The sequence below is a fragment of the Centruroides vittatus genome, unplaced genomic scaffold (genome assembly GCF_030686945.1).
Source record: "Centruroides vittatus isolate TY-2023 unplaced genomic scaffold, ASM3068694v2 contig_620, whole genome shotgun sequence".
In the NCBI taxonomy this organism is placed as follows: domain Eukaryota; kingdom Metazoa; phylum Arthropoda; class Arachnida; order Scorpiones; family Buthidae; genus Centruroides; species Centruroides vittatus.
Genome location: NW_027122381.1, coordinates 1670686 through 1692226, shown reverse-complemented (window position 1 = coordinate 1692226; position 21541 = coordinate 1670686). Strand labels below are relative to the sequence as shown.

Below are 21541 nucleotides of genomic sequence, written 5' to 3'. Positions count from 1 at the left end.
GACACTATAATTTATTCTTTAGCGAAGAATAATACTTTATTAATAATCGACTACGATGTTTATTAAACAGAGACAAACACGGCATATATTATGTACAAATAGTTACGTACAAAAACATTCAATATGTACTGTACTGTACGTATTAGTCTTTGGTCAGGAATGCGGCCATGGGATCGTCGGGTCTTTGCCGTTTTATGTAATAGGCTTCCATCTGTTCTTCGGTGGGTGCTTTGCTTTCGTACATACTGTTGTACGGTCTCTTCCTTTCGTCCATGGCCAACAGCCGATCCGCTTTTCTTTTAGATTCTTCCTCTTCTTCCAGAGCCTGTTTAAGAAAATAAAGAGGTAAACGTTTTCTACTTATCCTGTAAACAACAGAAATGTTCCTTAAATATAGTGCAATTTGGACTCGGGTCGTAAAAAAAACGGTAATAGAAAACTTCCAACAAATCGAGCGACAATAGAAAGACAAATGAGAGAGAAAATTATATTAATGCGTAGTTTCTTACACAAACAATAATTGAAACATCGTACATAATTGAGAAACATCGTAACATTTACGTCGGTGGTAATGTTCTCCTCACAATCGTAGCTCGAGAAGCGTTTACACGCAGTTTTGGGGGAATATTTGTCTATTAAAGCATCTTAACTGCGTAAGAAAACTTGCTTAATCAAATTTTATCTTGGTCCGAATTATGAAACCACTTGAAAAAATTCCAATTGACATTTTTTTTTTAATTCAGGACGACAGTTTCTAATATATAATCTTCATTTATTAGTGGAAAACAAGTTATAAATAAAATTCAAAATCTTACAAGTAGCCTTTGCAACTGCCGGAATACAAATTTTACATTAAAAAAGTCGATATTTCTTTAGAAAATCTTCTTTGCCCACACTTAATTAGACAAAGAACCTTTAAAGGAAGGTCGACTCCGCTGGTGTAGAAAGAACAGTGTTCCCTCGGTAACAAGTCACTTCCCGACCAATTAATTCAAAAACTAATACGACAATCACCGTAATGACTCGGTTGCGGAATCCTTTCGTTCTAGTTTCCTACCAAAGGAAAAAACTTTAACATTTATTCGGGCACGAGTGATCTTTCCAGCACAGAAAAAGTAGTGCAACATTACGCATAGTCTATAGAGCATTAGTTCTGTGGTGACATTTACAATAAATAAACGGTAGTTCTGCAGTAATACGTACATTTTTCTCCTTTCTCCCAAGCACAAAGATAATAGAAGTAAGACGTTTTAAGATTTAGTATAACGTACAAAGAATCTTCGACGTGAGGGATAAAAATAAACACTATAAATTAATACAAAACCAATCAGTTTGATTTTGCTATAAGTACGGGTAGGTGTTATAAAAATGTCTTGTCTTGGAGTAGCCGGAAAGCACTGGAGTGGTCAAATGTGTAATTAAGTTTAGGCAGGCAGTAATACAGATAAACAAATGAGGGCGGAATGAGTAAAAAATATGAGAATGATCTAATTTAATAGAAAATATCAAACCCCATTAAATAAAACAATGCTAATCTAAAAATAGCTATCCATCAATCACTCCCACAAAAAAAAATAATAATAAAACTTAGTATTTCCGATACTTAGGAATCCCATCTTAAACCTTGGCAGAGCAATATATCACTTTAAATTATGTATCTCTAAGAAACATTAAGAAATCTTATTGAAAGTATCAATTGGCGGAAAAGAATATTTTGAAAGTATTTATTATTAATGTATAATCGGGTTTTATGTCCAAAATGATAAAGTAAATTACTAGTATTTGGGCAAAGGAACAGTAACCGGTTAATTATTAGTCAAAATGGAAATAACAAATGCGAAATAAAAGGCATTGTAAGTCGCGACGTCTAATTCCTCGTTTCAACTTGGAATATCTGTCGTATTTTATGGAAAAATTTGCAGAATGGATTTGTAAGAAAGTACTTACAGAAAAATTTTCCCAAAAAAAGTCTAGAGAAAAGACGATATTGGTGGACGCCACAAACTATCCCATCAAATTATACGGGAGAAATTTTGTTTCATTATTTAAAATTATAAACGATAAATACCTTTTTCAGTTTCTTGGTTTTCTTTCTATTTAATTTTTCCTCGTCCGAAGTGTCCGAATCGATGGATTCGCTCTCCGAACTTTCACTCTTCTTTGCCGCTTTTCTTTTGGCACTCTCTCTCTGACGTCGCTTCTTCTTCAAGCGTTTCTGTCTCTTTTTCTCTAGCATCTGTTCTTGATACAGCTAAAATTAAATTTAAAAAAACACAAATATTTTAAAAGTTAAAACACAGTAACTACTCAAAAGGAAAATTTTATTTTTGATTTGTGTTAAGTTGTTTAATGGTGTAATTCTTTTGGATAAAAAGATGTGCCTTAATATAACATCTGCATTGGCCGTCAGTAAAAGATAGACTAAATCGCCGATATTTAATAAATAAAAATACAGGTCCCCTTGCTTAACATGAGATTTGATTAACCTGTGTATTTCAAGTTGTATTGTTAATTTTTAATTAATTTGTTCTAAATTTGATTTAACTATTTAATAACATTTCTTAAATTGCTAATTAAGATATTTCAATGCACTTCGCGCAAGTTTTCTTTTTCACTTGAACTTCTAATCGGGAAATATATAATTACCCAAAATATCTAATTTAAATGCAATGTAGATGATAAAAAGAAATTATTTGTAATATTTCTGCATTTTATGTTTTGAAAGATGATAAGTTATATAATGCATTAAATATACATAGTACCCATTAGTGTATTTTGATTTCTTTTATAAATTAAAATAATAATTCCTAAATAGCTCACTATCTCAAAGGGTTTGCATAAAGTCTACTCACTTTATAACTGAACCTCCATATGTGATTAATTCATCCTGATTCTACCCACATAAGATATATCAATCACTTACATAAATTCAGTCAACAAGAATAATTATAATGGAATCTTAATCTTTCAGATCATTCATCACTATCTTTATACATTATTTTCAATTAATTCCAGCGTGGGTTGACAATTGCTCCGTGTATTAATAACAGCAACAAAGATTAATGTCGTTGTTAAATTTTTTAGCAATAATAATAATTGTTTCTTAGATTTTAAAATTAATTAAACTCGTTTTTTTTTTTTTTTTTTTGAATACTCGTTACTCGAGACGAGACCGATCGCCTGGAGCCGCTATCGTGCGCCGTCTCGACCGTCCGTTTGGTTCTCGTCTACTTTTATTCCGAACGGCATAAAGTGGCATTACAAATTATGTTCTGCCCGTCTCGCTTACATTTATTGATACTAAACTTTATTTGCTGCTTGCAATAATCTCTAGAAGTGTAATGAATTGCTTAAGAATATTTAGTATATGGCTATGATTTTTTTAACTTTTTCTTAATTCGATTGTCTGAATTATTGTTGTTGTACGCTTAATGTTATTCTTTAAGACTACCAGTAGTAAGTAAGAACAATCTGGAATTTTATGGGTAGGAGTATAAATTTGTAGCCCAGAACTAAAATTCCCTTTAAATAATGTAACAGAATAGAATACCAAAATGATTAGCAGCTCACTAGTAACTGAGTGGATAAAATCACTTAATGCTAGTAAATGAACTAAAAAATTTATTTAAAAAATTTCCTGTAACAAACAATACATAAAATGTGTCCTTAAACTTCATTCTTTTCACACACGTTGGGAATTAATAGTCTTCCGGGTGGAATCGACCTTTCTTTAGAGGCTATTCGTCCGCCTCAATACACAAAACATTAAAATCTACCTTATGGCAATGGCACAATCAATTAAAAATTATACAATTGATTAAAAAAGTTTACATATGTAAATGTTAAAATATGTAAAACACATTTTACATATTGAGGCAGATGACAAACCTCTAAAGAAAGGTCAACTCTGCCCAGAAGACTGTTAATTCCTGATGTGTGAAAAGGATGAAGTATTGTCTCTTATAGGAAACTTTTTTTTATAAATTTTCTAGGTTTAAATACTTATTTGTCAGGAAATTTTTCTATCAAAAGATGGTAGATAAGTTTGTGCCTCATCAACAGTCTAGCTGCTTGGAGTTCTCTGGGTTTTTTTCATGTTTCTGACACCTAACTAGGGGTCAGTTTCCAATAAAAATCCTCCCGGGCAACATCTCCCTTGGCAGATTGCTCAAGTGCCATGTTGTTTTATCCCATCAATCCAATCTTTTTCTTAGCCAAAGGACATTGCTATGCAGCACAGATTAGTATTTTTGACTTCACATTCCTGTGAAAAAGATCTCACCTTCTGAGATCTTTTTTACAGGAATGCAGTGAAGACTTTGCAGGAAACAAAGTTAGCTATAGTCTGTTTGCTGTAACTTCATGCATGCTTCTGTAAAAATTAGTTAGCAAAAGCAGTACTCAGTTATCTAGGATTGAAAGTTCAACAATTATCATCATTAAATTAATAGACTTTAAATCATAGTTATTAAATTGACAGTTTTTAGATGACAATTTAAAAGATTTTAGCTTGTAAAAAAGTGTCCTATGTGAAGGGTAGTTGTGATTGGCTGAGAGTAAACATTGCCTTTCTTCTTTGTTCTGAAAACAGTTCAGAAATAGCAGCTGTTTTAGGAAGTACAGATAATGATGTAGATTGAAAGGAAAAATGATACAAAGCAAAACTCAGATGATGATGTAAAATTGCACACAGTTTTTTCAGAGAGAGAGTGAATGTTGCTTCTACAATGAGACGGGTAATGCGGAAGGATACACTTTGTAGTATGCAATGATGAAGTGGCCACTTTGCTCCTTCCTTTTGTTGTGTTGGTTGTTTTTGCACATATGATAACCTAACGACCAGGGATCTGGTTGGGTCACCTCTACATGTGCGATTCAGGTACATCTTTGAGGTTGGTCAGTTGAGTAGGATGTAGGATGGACCAGAATCCAGTCCAGACCATCGTAACCACTAAACTTTTATTTCATTGTAATTAGACTGAATGAGAATAAATATATTAGAGGTCAATGATCCTAACACATTTCATATGTGAAGTTACAGCAAATGGACTAAAGAATGTAGCATTATCATTGATTACAGATAATTCTTCTGAAAGCCTAGCACAAAGAACTGTTTGATGGATAAAACAGTGAGAAAATACATCACTGTGATTTTTGATTTTGACAAGCCCACATAGTTCATGATCAGACAGTGCAGAAGCATCATCAATTGCCACAGATATCAGTTTCTTTCACACTCGAGACAAAAGAATTGAAGATGTTGAGGCAGAGATGGCGTAAGGCGTGGGCAACGTGGGCCACCGCCTACAACCTCGCAGTCCGAGGGGCCTCGCGCACTGAAGGTTTATGCATTACTTAAAAGCCACGAATGCAACAAAAAAATTTTACTCGTCATAAAACGATAAATATATTGACATACCGAATTTGTTTTTTAGTCTAGCAACATTTGCTGGTGTTGCACTGCTATCGTGGGGAATCCCCGCCAGCCAGAGCCTGGGGATTTCCCATTCTGTTTACATTACTTTCACGCTGGATTCGAAAAATGCCCATCTGACTCTTATCAATTTATTTAGAATAGCAGTTATGAACTGCCAAAAGACTTTATAAATGAAAGGGTAGTCAACAAGAAAAGGATGTTCAATTATGAAGGCAGCAATGAACCTATACAGTCTCCCAAAAGCCGGTATGAAACAGATTTTTTTAACATCATGATTGATTCTATAATAAGCAATATGGATTCAAGATTTATGTCTTTAAATCAACATTTTGAACATTTTGGTTTTCTGTATGATCTAAGCAAGTTAAAAAATATTCCAAAAGAGCAAATATTAAACAATTATCAAGATGTACTGTACACTCAGTCCTGGGAGTGGGTGAGAGCAGTGACTTCCAACCTTACGAATTATATGAAGAATTACAATGATCCCAAATTTATCCAACTTCATTAAAGATGGGAAACAGCTGCTCCAACACATAACAGAAAATAACTTGAAAGAAATTTATCTAAATATTTACATTGTGGTTTGAATTTTGTTAACAATACCGGTAAGTACTGCCTATCCTGAAAGGAGCTTTTCAAAATTAAAACTAATAAAAAATTATTTAAGAAATACAATGGGTCAGGAAAGACTTTCAGCTTTGGCAGTTTTATCTATTGAAGCATATATAGCATCTAAGCTGAATTACAATACAATTATTAAAAGAGTTCAGTAAGGCTAAAAGCAGGAAATTTCTGTTTCTTTAATTCTTTTTTTTTAAAATTTTTCTTTAATGTTAGTCAAAGAATATAGTTTGCATTTTTATGAATAAAACTTTGACAGTTTCAATTGCTTTTTATTTTATAAAATCCGTCTTCTTGCACCATCAGAGGGCCTCGCAAAATGTACCTTGCCCACATCAAATTTAGGTCTTGCCCCGGCACTGTGTTGAGGGCTTGAATATTTTCTATTCTTGTTCTCTCTCCAAGTAAGCATATTGTGAAAGTTTTGCACAAATTCATCACCATTAAATAATCCTAAAAAAATGGCCAATCAAGGAGTGTCAGTAGAATCACTTGGCTCATCCAATGCAAGAGAATAATAAGGTGAAAAATAGGAAAATAAGTTACATCAAACCCATTTCTTTTAGCTTGTAAACCAAATTAATGATAATTTTGATACTAATCTTCTGCCGTGTTGTCACTTGTCTAGAACCACTGCAAACTCACATTCAATGCTTATATTAACAAATTTATTTTTAGGCTAGAATAAAATTAAATGCATTTTGAACCACAATACATTAGTGATTCCTCTTCAGCAATACGTCTAAATAATACAATATGCTCGATAAGTAAATTTTATGTAGAATTAAACACTAACAAAGTAAAATTATTTTGCCACTCACAATTATACATATCTAATTTACCTCAGGAAATATTGAAAAGTTTGACAACCATCTAAAGTTTATAGAGGAGAAAAAAGAGAAAATTAAACACAAGAATGAAGGACCACCTAACTGCTATATGATAAAAGTATAGAAATTTTCCATGGTTTCAGCATGTAAAGGAGTGTCTTTGCACCCAGATTTAGATGAAATTAAAGTTCTTCACAAAGAAAATGAACAATTTAAAAGGAAATTTAAAGAACATGTGGAAATTTGGAAGCATGAAAACAATATAAATTTAAATAAAGGAAGGCACACTGATTCATGCTAGTATGACACCATACATAGTATGTTAGAAGTCCAATTGAAAGATGAATGATGATTTGCCACCTGATTTGATGAAGTGTCCCACACTTAACCTTTAATATTGGAAGTTTTTATTTCATATAGATGTTCAAGAATGAGTAATGTGGTTGTGCTTTTTAATTACTGTTTATCAAGTCAGTGCATAGAAGTGTATTTTTATAGGATTGCTGTTAAAACTTTTTGATATCATAGTCATCAGAAATATTTCATCTGTAGATTACTATCAAACTTTTGAATATTGCCTGGGGATAAATTACAAGGTAAAATAGGTTTGATATAACATGTTATGAACCAAATCCCAAAAATACAGTTAGGGAAATAAGTGTTACAATTTGTGTGTTTTCACAACCACCAATAAGGGCTATATTAGGAGAAAATATAATATTGATAGAAAACTCATTAGCCATAAATACAAAAGTAAAAGGTTTAGATACTGGAATTGGTGATTCAGACAAAACCATTCTGCACTCAAAATCTGGACTGCAGAATGAGTTAGTTGAGTTAGAGATACATTATACCAGAGCTCCACAATTAGTGTGCCATGGCCCAATGTCTCCAAAGTAGAAAAAGTACAGAGTTTATGGTGAACAAGTGAATATAAGTATGTTTCAAAAGGTAAATGATTGCCTATTACATATTTATTGTTACTGACATTTGTGACAGAAGGAATTTTAACAAGCTTCAAACTTTTAAACCTTTGCATTCATATTTCACAGAATTTGTACACACACAAATTTGGCAAGTGTATGTCACAGTTACAATCTTGATTTTGGTGAAGTGACAAGTATGTGATGTCTCTGTGGTATGTACAGTACAGTACATATGATCACAGAGTTGAGACACCAATCACATGCTTTTCACACTAGGACTGCATGACACTTTGTTCGGGGTAATTTTGGGGTTGTGAAGAAATAAAATCAAAATAAAAAATCAATTATAAACTAATTTTAAATATTTTTATATCCTAACATGTAAAGAACAGCAAATCAATAATTTTTTTTTTGGTATGTAATTTTTAACATCTATATTTTTTTTTTACACTTTTACTTGTATTGTGCCATGGAATTCTGGGAAGTACCTAGGTGTGCCATGCACAAGAAAAGGTTGAGGAGCACTGTCCTAGACTATCAATATTTATATTTAAAAGAAAGTGAGTTACAAACCTCAATTAATGCTTTAGGTTTAGTAGTAGTTATTGGTACATCTTGCTCCTTGGGAGTTTCTTCATTTACTTGCTCTATTAAGTCGTCGTCATTGTCTGGTGGCAAGATGACTACACGCGAGGCCTGGAAAAAATATTTTGTCAGTTTTCAAGCAATAAAACTTGAACAACAACAGTTACATAATTAATCCAAATTAAAAACTTATTTCAGACATTTTTGTTAAACAATCAAAAGTGAAGTTCTTAATGCATGTAACAAGATACTAAATTATATATCTTCTTTTGCATGAATAGATATACTTTTGTTTACAGGAGTGATGATGGGTACATATTTACTATTCTCGTGGCCTGGGATATCTGTCAAGAACTTTTTGAAGGGAGAAAAAACATGACCTGATACTGGAGGTTTTATGATTGGCATTCAAATAATTGGAGTACTACTGTAACAGTAAATTTGCAATAATTTTCATACTTTTAAATTGAAATATATGAATAATTAACTCCAATTTCACTTATGACGATTAAATAAAATTGATCGGTTTCATTTCTTTAATAATCTTATATATTTACTAAGATTATGGGCTATATATAATATTTTGGAGAAAAAACCATTATAATTCTCCAATTTTGGTTAATTTTATAAAAGTCATAAATTTCTAGAATTTATCCAAAATGAACTGATGAGAGACTCAATAATAGTCTCTTTTCTTCAAATAACCATTAAGAATGGCATAATGAAAGAAGAATGGATAATGCTAATGCAAAAATCCATACAACGGAAAAAATTCAATCAACACTAAATAACTAATTTTCATTTATAAATACAGGATGCGTGAAAAGTCTTGTCAATTTTATTTTTGTGTGTTTTTGGCATTTGTCATTGCATTTTTTGTTAATTTTTATGATTTTATTGGATTGTACAGTGCAATTTTGATCAAGAAAGTGCTCTAATCATTTTTTTATATTTAGTTGTATTAACATTATGTCTCGTGAAAATGAACATATCATCGTCGTCGAGTTGCACAAGTTGGGAATGAAGACAGCCGACATTGTTCGCGCGACTGGTTTCCAACAGAGGACCGTCTACAGGATCGTGAAATGTTTCAAAGAGACTGGAGGGACTGTAGACCATCCTTGGAGCAGTCGTCCAACCATCGCAACCACTCCAGAGTACATCAACAAGGTGCGATGCCGGATTTGTCACAATCCAAAGGTGTCAGGGGCAAAACGGCCAAGGAGCTCGAAATCAACGAGGAGCAAGACTGTAATATCATCAAGAGGAAGCTGGGATATCACAGCTACAAGATTGCCCGCGTCCACTTCTTAAATGAAGCGACAAAGGCGAAGAGGCTCAAGAAAACTAGCCGAGTGTGTCGGCTGGTCAGCACTGGTCGCTTGAACAAGGTGCTCTTCACAGACGAAAAGATTTTCACCCTGAAGCTGCTTCAAAACCGCCAAAACCATCGACAGCTGCTCAAGAAGGGTCAACAGAAGACTGCCGCTGCAAAAACCATTGGTCGCAGCCATTTTCTGGCCTCAATCATGGAGTGGGCTGGCATCTGCGCCACTGGAAAGACGCCACTGGTCTTCATCGAGAGGAATGTCAAAATCAACGCCGCCATCTACCAGCAACGGGTCCTACGTGACATATTGGAGCCGTGGGCCTCACAGCACTTCAGCCCAGAAGGATTCACACTTCAGCAAGACTGGGCCCCGGCGCATTCTGCCCAATCAACAATTACCATCTGTGAAGAGCTGTTTCCGGGCTTTTGCGGCAAAGACGTTTGGCTGCCTAACTTGCCGGATCTTAACCTGCTGGACTACTTGGTGTGGTTGATCCTGAAGCAAAAAATCTTGGGAACACAATACGCCACCATGGACCAGCTGAAAGCAGTGTTGACACATGCCTGGAACCAAATTTCAGTGGAAGAATGCACGACCATCATTGGAACTTTTCGCAAGCAATTACGTAAAGGCATTGAAGCCCAAGGAGGCATTTTGAGCATTTGTTGTATATTTTTTTGCTTATTGTTATTCTTTAAATAAAACTTATTATTTGTTTAGTTTTGTAAATTTATTTATTTGTACAGTATTTTTATACTGTTGAAGTATTTCAAAAAATTGACAGAACTTTTCACACACCCTGTACATTCTGTCTCAATAAAAAATGATTAGGCACAATAGTTTTGAAACTTTCTCTTAAGGTGCACCCATTCAATCAAATTTCTGAAATGCAAAAATCATATTCAAGCTACTTTGATAATGTGGAGCAGACTATTTATCTTTTCAAAGTTCTTGAATTTGAGAATTCTAAAATAGAATGCTATTCTACTAGATTCAAGATCTTAAAACTTCCAACCAAATCGAGATAAAGCATTTTTGTCTTGTAACAAAATGGCAATTTGGGCAAAGAATATGGAAAACTGCGTATTGGTCATGGTCTAATCTTTGAAATATGGCTTCCAGTTATTATTACAAGAGAAATAAACATATGGTATAGCTCATAGAATTGGTACAAGCATTCTCATGCAACATCAATGACATTAAAATAAAAATTACATACATCAAGAACAATATTTGGTTGAATATTTCAAAATTTCAAAATACCATAAAAATGAAACAATGGCATCAGTAGTATATCAATTAAGTGGTGTTGATTCTCATAACTTATATTGCACCTGAAAATATCTATTGCACAGTGTAGACAAGTTTGTCAATGTTCATTTACTAAATCTCAAAAGTACTCTATAATCGTGTAAACGAACATCGTTTTCAAAACTTTCTTGATTTCCATTTTTTGATGCAAAAAATTCGATCATGTAGATATGCCTTTAGATTCCTGTTCAAATTTGAGTAAGCAGAATATTTAGCAGACATATTAATAAATGTATTGTACAATATATATGGTAGGCATTATACAAAATTATCCTACTTTACTAATCAAAGAAATTGCATTACCTGTTCAGCAGCTTCTTTTCCACTATTTCCAGTGCAGTAAGAATTCTTGATGAACAAATGACAACATTTATATCCCCAAAGACCGTCACACCAATACGAACCCCAGACAGACTGTTTAAAAGAGTAAAAAGTTAGATGTTAGAAAAAAAATTCCTTAATAATTAAATTTCAGAGTAATTAATTTTGTAATTTATGAAAACAAATTATAAAATTTATTTTTCCAGAGAACATATTTATACTTACAGAAAACTAATAATAATCAATTACTGTATTTTTTTAGAAGCACAAGATTTATTTTATTTTTTAATAAAAGTACGACATTTCTATTTTATAGATGCTTGTTTATTTATTTTATTTAAAAATAATTTTAATAAAATTTTATTGTGGTTTTTTTAATATCTTATATAACTTTAGTTACAAAATTTCTACATTTTTCCATCTTTTTCACCATTTTTAGCCATATGGTGGTGTGAGCAGTTTCTAGTAGCTTTTTCAAATACAATTTTATCCCCATTTCCATACTTGTATTTAGTCCATTTTGTAACATCTTGCAGCAAAAACATTATTATACACTTTAACATAATTTATGATTTCTAATTTCTCAGAAATTTTATAAGATTTTGTATTTTTTTTTTTTTAAAGCAGATATCTTAGAATTTGTATTTTTCTATCATAATATCTAATCAGCTTCAGGAAGTACTTTTATTTTTTCATCTATCTAATTATGTGTTTCTAAACTGGAGGTGTTACAATTCCAGAGTGTGATTGTAATTTAAGAAATATGATAATCTATTTCTAATTTATGCATGATTAATTAGCCAATGGCAAAATTTAAGAAGTTCTTAATTGGTCAGCAAATACATATTTTTATTCTTGTTGTTGAATGAAAGTATTTGTGATCCATGGAAACAAAACAATCTTCTTGGCATCATTTAACATAAAAAAAACTAAATACCTAAATTTGAATTACACTTATGATTTTTGTGTAAGATGTAATTGTAAGATCTGTATTATTTTGCATTCTACTCTTATAAAGGTAATTCTTTTTTAGTAGTTTCAATCAATCATCTGGAACAGTGGTCCTTAGAATGCTATGAACTACTCCTAGAGATGCCATAAAATCATTTAGATACTGATTTTTTCATCTATTATTATTTGTACATTTTTTTTATATATATAAAAATTTTATTTTATATATATATATATAGATCTGATGTGACAGTAACTTGTCAATGTGCCACCAAAATATGGTATTGTTGATTGTACTACTAACTCAAGAAAGCCAAAAACAATTGATCTAGAAACAAAAAATTGTTTATTTTAAAATTCACAAATTAAGGTGCTAATTTATATTTTATTTTGATATATTTTATCTATATATTAATTATATAATTTTACATTATACTATAAAATATAAAATAGTGATACAAACCTAGCTCTTCATTTACAAAGGTTAGTTGGTTTGGTGAGTTTTGCATAAATCAAATATGTTGTAAATAGGGAAATAGGTTCCAAGATTCCATATTTTCCCATATAAACATTAGTCTCTTAATCAAAGATTAGGTAATTGCAATGTTGCATATGGAATATTACATTTTATTTTAATTTTCTGTATGAAAAATTAAAAGGTATTTCTGTAATTTGAAATATAAAACAGACCTACTTACTGTATGATTATTGATAAAAACATCTTCTTCATATTTAGATCGAACTATCGGTTTCTCAGTTCCTTTCAAAATGACACCATGCCGAGAATATTCTACATAATCCTCCTGAAATATTTATCAAAAACATTAATATTTAATAAATTATGTAAAATTTTTATATAAGAAATTAATACCAGTAAATTATATATATTTTTAATATTTGATTCTTTTATACTCTAAATGTGTTTTCCTGCTGACATACCAATAAAAGTATAGCCACAGTAACACTAAATAAATTTGAACAGAGAAAAAAGATTAAGCAACAATAATACTATTATCAACATTTCAGAGAAAAACAATGTGATTTATAAGTTTTCATGTAGTTGTAACCATACTTACATTGATGAAACAAAAAAAAATTGAAAATACACTTTAAAGAACACATCAGTGCTATAAAATACAACCTTGAAAACTCCATTGTCACTAAACACTGTGTATTCAATAATTGCAATAATAAATTTGTTTAAAATATTTAATCCAAAAGAAATACTACCAAACATAAATTATATGAATGTATAGAAAATATCAAAATCCATGATAACGTAAGAATAAACAAAAACACATGTACAACTAGATCTCATCTGGCATCCTTACTTAAACATTTGAAACCTGTTAGACAACAGGTAATACTTGTATCACCAGAACAGGCTACCACCCTATAGTAACATCACTTCTGTAGTAGAAAACACTGTTTGTAAGAGCCAACTAGCTGCAAAAACATATGTAACCTTTCTTAAAACAGCTCTTAACTGCATCTCTTTTTTAACTGTAATCTTGTTTATAACTTTGTATTATGTTCATTTTCATAGTTTGTTTACTGCAAGTTAATTTCATTACGTAACAATTATAATCTCTGGTTGCTATTTGTATGGAAACATAACATCTGTGAAAAATCCTGAAAATGAAGTCATCCGCACATTACCAACAAAATAAAACATACCTTTTAAGTATGTACAAAAAAACCATAATTTCAAACTATTTTAATTATAAACGCAAATGTTTGTAACAAAATCCACTTGTATTTTTGTAGATGCCCATAAATCTGTCAAATTGTAGTAAATACAGCCAAAGAGAGACAGACAACCTGTCTGAAACGCATACCGTCGTCATAATCAACCTGTGTCTATCCACTTTGGCATGATTACTCTGACAATGTCAATAGTGTGATAAGAACTTCATAGAGCCAAAAACTTAATGATCAGACTCATATTGCAACATAAGGATAGAAAGCAAATCACCAAACTAAATAAATTATTATTAAAAAATATTTTTTGTTGTAAATTAAAATAGGAATATATGACAAAAAAAAACCTTGCTTAAACTGGAAATAAAACAATATCAATCGAAATTCACCTCATAATCAGTAAATTTTTTCATTCCTTTTTTTAACTAGAGAGATGGCATTTCTAACATCAATACATAAAATCATTAACAACTTTTGAAGATAAAATTCAATATCAAGAAACTAATCTTATAAGTAGTGTTATCTAATATATAAAGAAGAAAGTTTGTTAGTTTGTTCTCTATACATTTCAATATACTTTGAGCAAATGCAATAAAACTTTTTAGGGCAAAGGTTTGGTTGAATTAATCACCATCCACAAATCACCAGCCCTTTCTATATGACCGGTGAGATGGTGACATTCAAATAAGAAAATTACCTTACACAAAGTTACCGGCAAGCACAGAGTATGTTTCTAGAAGTTTGAGGGTGCAGAGTGAGATGCTGCAGGACAATGGTGTTAACATTAGCCTACCATTGTCCTGTTTATCACAAAGTAGTAAATAAATTAATTATAGTAAGAGAAAAGAAAACACTAAAAAAAAAATAGAATAAATATGAGAAAAATTCTATTTTGAAGAAGGAAAAAATGGATCTTATTTAAATTCTTATAATAAAAATAAAAACAAACAAGCAATCAGATATCAACTTGCTAAGAAAACAATACTCAGATGGTACAGAGCAGCACGATTTCATTGGTCAGGTAGAGAGAAATTGATGTTTTTCAACAGACAATAGTTGTTGACTTCTGCCTGCATAAGAACATAATTCAAGGCATCCAACTTTTCTCTAAAATAACCAAACTCTTAATATGGTTTTCATTTTAATGTTTTTTGTTGTCACTTTTTGCCTGGACTCAGCACATCTGCTAGTAAATTATACTTTCCAAGTCTCATAATTGAGATAGTGTGAGGAATTGAGCCCAAACATTCTATTTTATTTTTTGGGGTCATTATATTTTGTTTCAGTTCTTTCCTTATTTTGGGAAATTTTTGTTAGAAGGGCAAAAATCCTATTCCTTCCACTCAAAATTAACCTCCATTTAAAAACTGATAGCTGCCTTGCTTATTGTTGTTTATGTCAGCGGGTTCCAGTCAAAAAATGGCATTTACAACTTGGTGAATAAAAGAAAATGGTCAATTAAATCATATGTCACAGGATAGTTTAATCAACCAAATATTAAGAATAATTTTGTAAAATTATCATGAAGAATTGTTGGTTAAGCAATTGTTAGAAAATAAGTATGCAGGTGAGCACATAGTTAATTTACAAATGTGATATCACATTTGGTGCTTAAAAGACTGAAAAAGCAGAGCCAAAGTGTAAATCCTAGTCTACACCAATTGGAAAATGTAGGTGACCGGTTTGAGAAAAGATGTAATTATAAGGTATAGTTAACTTAGAAGTTAAGAAGCATTTTTTTGTCAGATAAAGTTTAAATCCTTTTGCTTTGTATGTTTAAAAATAATTCTGTTAGAACTAAGTACATTTTTTCTCCCTATATTTACTTTTGTATCACCTAACACATTAGTATTAACTCAACTTTAACAAAAATTTGCTAATTATAAACTAAATATTGTAAATTTTGTAGACATTAAATTTTTCATTGTTAACAAGTTTGTTTTGTCAAATTTTGAAACTTTATCTATCTAAAACTAGATATAAGGTTAAGATTTGCAACCTTATAGTACTATTGATGAAATGTGAAGTAATAATAAAATCAAATTATTAGACCAATCCAATGGTTCTTCATATTTACTCAGCTTATAAGAATTACATACAAACATTTTATTTTTGAAGTTTAGGGAAAGCTTAGTAGTTCTGTGAAAAATGCCAATGCTGCATTAGAAGAATATTATATCTACATTTTTGTGTGTTTATCATTATTGTATCAGTGCAAATTATAATTTTTTATATCATCAATAGACTTAAAATATATTCTGTGCTAATACAAAAATAATATTAAAATAATTACCGTTTGTGCAAAGATAAGTTCCTTTGGAGGGACTTGCAAATGTTCTCCTCCACCATATTTATCCAAAATATTATCTTTCATACTATGTTTAAATTCCTCTTTTTTCACCTGGAACTCTTTATATAAAAGTTCGGCTTTTGTAGGTTCGGACTGGAGGTGGACGTCCACACCTTTTTCATAAGCTTGCCAAGCAAACACTAGAAAAATTACAAATGTTTATAAATTAAACTTCAGAGCTTTTCTTATAATTACTAAAAGACTTTTAAAAAACCTTGTTAGAAATTCTTGTCAATACATGTTTTAAAATTAAGTATTAATCATAAATAATTTAAATATTTAAATGATCCTTGCAAATAGCATTAATAATTAATTATATAGTACTCTACATATTCATATATCTAAAAGATTTTTTAATTTGATTGTACAGAATATAAATTAATTAAATCTAAAGATAATTGCTTTTTAATAAATTTTACCATTATTATTTTAAATTTATTTAATGTTTGTCATGCTATCTAGTTCAGAAATTGCTAAATATGACAGAAAATATTGGTAGTGACCTGAAGAAAAAGAAATGACTTATTTGCTATCTTAATCATTTTATGTTATTGCTCTCTATTCTTGAAAAATGATTTTCTACAGTCATTTTTCAGGTATAAAATCATTTTTCAAAGATTGAAAACTCTGTTTTGTGGTAATTAAATAAAACTGATATTTCTAACAAATAATTTTTTGGAGTTTATTACAGATTTATACAACAAACAAGCTGTTACAAAAAGTTATACCAAGTGACGAGGTAAACTCATGTGATATTTAAACAATTTGTAATGATATATATTTTAAATTTTAAACTTCATGGCTTAGAAATTTTTGTAACTTCTATATGTAACATGAAATTGAGGCATGTTAAATGTTAAAAATCAACTATCTATCACTGATTTAGCTACAGTTACTCTCCTTTCTTCTGCAACCTTGGACAAACTAGAAAGTTGGATTTGGTTATTTACTAACACACTAGTCTCCTATGTGTGTGTTTAATGTAAAAATAACATTAAAAATTATGGTAAGTATCATCCTCACCCTAATAAAATAAATATAGACAATAACTCCAATAACCACCACCTTATAAGTTGCTGAGGGAATTTTTAATTAAGAAAACAAACGTTTTCGATCTATTCCATAGATCATCTTCAGGTTTAAACTGACGAACAAAAATAATTCCAAAGAATGGAACACAAAATATTTAAATTCAAAAAACCCGACAACGGAGCAACTAATTAAAATTAGAATTAAAGCGCAAAAAATACCCAAATGTAAATTAACAAACACATAACAATATTAAAGTTATTAGTACACGCTAAAAATCATTTAACAGATAATAAAATATTAAGGTTCTCCAAATACGAAACACATCGCAAATCATGAGCCATTTGTAAGTCTCTTAATTGCAAATTTCCAAGCTGACGGTAATCCCTCAGCGTCCCTGGCGTTAATGCATCTATTCTCGAGTCTACTCTTGTAAATTTCTATTTTTTCCGCCGTCTTTGCTAAAGTTGGAGAATATATTTGTTTGACGATTTCCGCCTCTTCCCATCCAACGACGGATCCTTCGGCCTGGGCCATCTGGGCCAGAACAGTTGCGTTAGAACTTTTCCTTACATCATATTTATGCTCTTTGATTCTTACACCTAGGTTCCTTGTTGTAACCCCTATATAACCTCAAACGAGCCCCGAACCTCTACAAAATTCTGAGAACTGATAAAAGGAAGATTAAGAAAGAGGATAGAGCTGGGGTCTATAGGATCCCTTATGAAAATCAGCAATTAGGACTAAAACACGAGTATATAGGGGTTACAACAAGGAACCTAGGTGTAAGAATCAAAGAGCATAAATATGATGTAAGGAAAAGTTCTAACGCAACTGTTCTGGCCCAGATGGCCCAGGCCGAAGGATCCGTCGTTGGATGGGAAGAGGCGGAAATCGTCAAACAAATATATTCTCCAACTTTAGCAAAGACGGCGGAAAAAATAGAAATTTACAAGAGTAGACTCGAGAATAGATGCATTAACGCCAGGGACGCTGAGGGATTACCGTCAGCTTGGAAATTTGCAATTAAGAGACTTACAAATGGCTCATGATTTGCGATGTGTTTCGTATTTGGAGAACCTTAATATTTTATTATCTGTTAAATGATTTTTAGCGTGTACTAATAACTTTAATATTGTTATGTGTTTGTTAATTTACATTTGGGTATTTTTTGCGCTTTAATTCTAATTTTAATTAGTTGCTCCGTTGTCGGGTTTTTTGAATTTAAATATTTTGTGTTCCATTCTTTGGAATTATTTTTGTTCGTCAGTTTAAACCTGAAGATGATCTATGGAATAGATCGAAAACGTTTGTTTTCTTAATTAAAAATTCCCTCAGCAACTTATAAGGTGGTGGTTATTGGAGTTTATGTTTTTTGCTGAGTACGTTTATGTTCAATATAGACAATAACTATACATAACTTTATGAACCCTATTACAGTGACTAGTTTAATGTTATGAGCCCAGTATGAGACTAATTAATACAAAATAACAACATATTCTGGACGTCAATACTCTGAGAAGAAAAAGGTATCCAACTTAATAAGAAAAAGAATAAAAACTATGCACTCTATCATGTCCAGCATATGCTGTATGTACCAAGATGTACTATGATGGAAAAATTAACCCTTTAATGATCTAAGGTGTGTAATTAGCATAAAATTATGGAATGAAACCATAATTTTTTTACAGTTGACCCCAAATTATTATACTGGTTGGAGTGCATTATGAGTGAAAGGCAAACTTGAAATGTGGGCCCTACATAGTCCTTTGAAATGAAAAACATTTTAATGCAAACTTTCTGTAAAAAAGTTAGTTTTATTTAATTTCTTTGAAGTTGCAAAATCCTCAAATAGTCTGGAGATAAAAGTAGGTTTACTCTAAATACAAATGATGACATTATGGTACAAAAACTGAAGGTAATAAACTGTATTGATGGCCTCAGTTTGGATTGTTTTCCAGCTTTCTTCCCCACTCCACAGTTTCCCTGGAGAGCTGCAGAGTACTTTGAGAGGTTTAGCCCAGAAAAGCTCCATTATGAATCTGACAAACAAACAAAAACAAATACGAGTATTGGCTGCATTGGATAGAACTGAGCAACATTTGGCCAAAGATGCCCTTTTACTATTACTCTGTTACAGTTACAAAATCAAACAATATGTAAAATGGAACATTAGTCCTCTGTAAGCATTCCATTTTATGCATAATTCAATTTTGTATATTACCTGAAGATGATCATTAAAAATAATCAAAAAAGTTGGTAATTAAAAGGTTTTGCTGCATAGAGATTGTTTGTAGTGTCTAAACATCTACTGTTGCAGTTTCTAGTTGTTACCATAAAGTTTGTTTATTTGTTACAAATAGATATATATATATATATATATATATATATATGAGGTACGATCCAAAAGTTTGGGGACTGCAGTAATCTATGACAACAAAAGCATGTATTTGAAGTTACAGCATATGAAATGGATTCTACCAAACCACCTCTACGTGTTCAGGTTAATTTCACCCATGTCATGTGATTAAACCGTGACCGCTGCTGTTTTTTTCCGGAGATAGTTATCTTTGTTCTGCAATGTAATAAAAGTGGAGTTTCAAGAACAACCTCCAACATTTCGACTATGCCGTGGTAGAATCACTGTACACCTTTCTTAGCAACTTTAAAGTCTCCATAGGTGTTTTACCTAAATGCTGACAAAATTTAATGTTGGAGGTTGTTCTTGAAACTGCACTTTTATTACGTCGCAGAACAAAGGTAACTATCTCTGGAAAAAAACAGCAGCGCTTGCAGTTTAATCACATGACATGGGTGAAATTAACCTGAACACGTAGAGATAGTTTGATAGAATCCATTTCATACTCTGTAACTTCAAATACATGCTTTTGTTGTCATAGACTACTGCAGTCCCCGAACTTTTGGATCGTACCACGTATATATATAAGTATGTGTGTGTGTATATACAGTCAAACCTGTTTTTATGCGGGGGATAGGGACCGCATTAAAAAAGACGCATTAAAAAAAATAGCACGAAACTTCACGAATGGCTGTAAAAAATAGTTTTCACAACACAATTAAAAAATATTTTTTTATGCGGTCAACAGGGACCGCATAAAAAAAGTCTCACATAGAAAATAACTCAAAACCGTACGAAATAGAATTTATTGACAACAGATGTCAGCACTTGACTGCATCGTCTGGTCTATCGTCTGTTTTACATATTTTTGTCCAGGTGGTGTTTTGTTGACTTAAAAAGTAAATTATTTCATTTTTCGCATATTCATGCAATAATATTACTATAATAAGTGCATTTATGCTATAATAAGTTTATTTAGCTATAATAAGTCAACGTAAGACATAACGAATTGCACGAGACTAGTCGCCAACTATACCGCACAAATAAAAAATCGCACAAAAAAAACCGCATAAATTAAAAATTCGCATTAAAAAAATCGCACAAATAAAAATCGCACATAAAAAAGAGCGCATAAAAACAGGTTTGACTGTATAAGTGTACACAGTGTTTTTTGCTCACTATTTCTGAATACAGATCTCAAAATATCATTTTTCAGTAAATACTGTATTCATATATCCAGGTAGAAGAAACAATTTTTCTTGCGTGTAAAAAAAGTGAGTGTGTGTTTTGCAAAAGTCATAAAGGAATATAATTTGAATGTAGTTATTCTGTACCTAAAGCAAAAGAAAAATGAAGTAGGTCCTTATCAATGTCATATTTTGTTTTCCTATGAATTACAATATTTCAATAAGTCATGTATTATTAAATAACTTGTAAATGTAACTTATTGATTAAATAAACAAAAATTATGAAATTAATTCTGTCTTTGTTTTTCAATTCAGATTGTATTTTATACAAATAGAAATGAATATGACTTACTTTTGCTTGAAATTAAACTTTAATTCACTTAAACTAAAAGAGAGAGAAAGGGAGAGAGAATTTACCCTGTGTTCGAGAATGTTTTTCTGTATCTCCGGTAACTCTAACAAAATTATCTCCAGCATACTGTAACCTGAAAATAAAAAAAATTAAACATTATTTTTAAATATTATCATCATGTTTTCCTTAAAATATTGTGTTTTTAGACTAAATTTAAAAAAACTATAATTTGTTTTAAAATTAATAT

The 21541-nt window shown here is 31.2% G+C and overlaps 1 protein-coding gene across 2 annotated transcripts in view; it reads right to left on the bottom strand.

The window, feature by feature from the left end:
• Slu7 (Pre-mRNA-splicing factor Slu7) overlaps positions 1–21541 on the bottom strand; it is a 45637-nt gene continuing 24096 nt past the window's right edge. For both annotated transcript variants that reach the window (XM_067275415.1, XM_067275414.1), the window contains exons 9-15: positions 21360–21427; positions 16311–16507; positions 13015–13119; positions 11348–11458; positions 8391–8513; positions 2069–2251; positions 1–325 (exon numbers count right to left, since the gene is read on the bottom strand). In XM_067275415.1, the coding sequence (XP_067131516.1) occupies positions 143–325; positions 2069–2251; positions 8391–8513; positions 11348–11458; positions 13015–13119; positions 16311–16507; positions 21360–21427 (970 nt within the window). In that variant the 3' untranslated portion in view covers positions 1–142. The remainder of the gene's footprint in view (positions 326–2068; positions 2252–8390; positions 8514–11347; positions 11459–13014; positions 13120–16310; positions 16508–21359; positions 21428–21541) is intronic.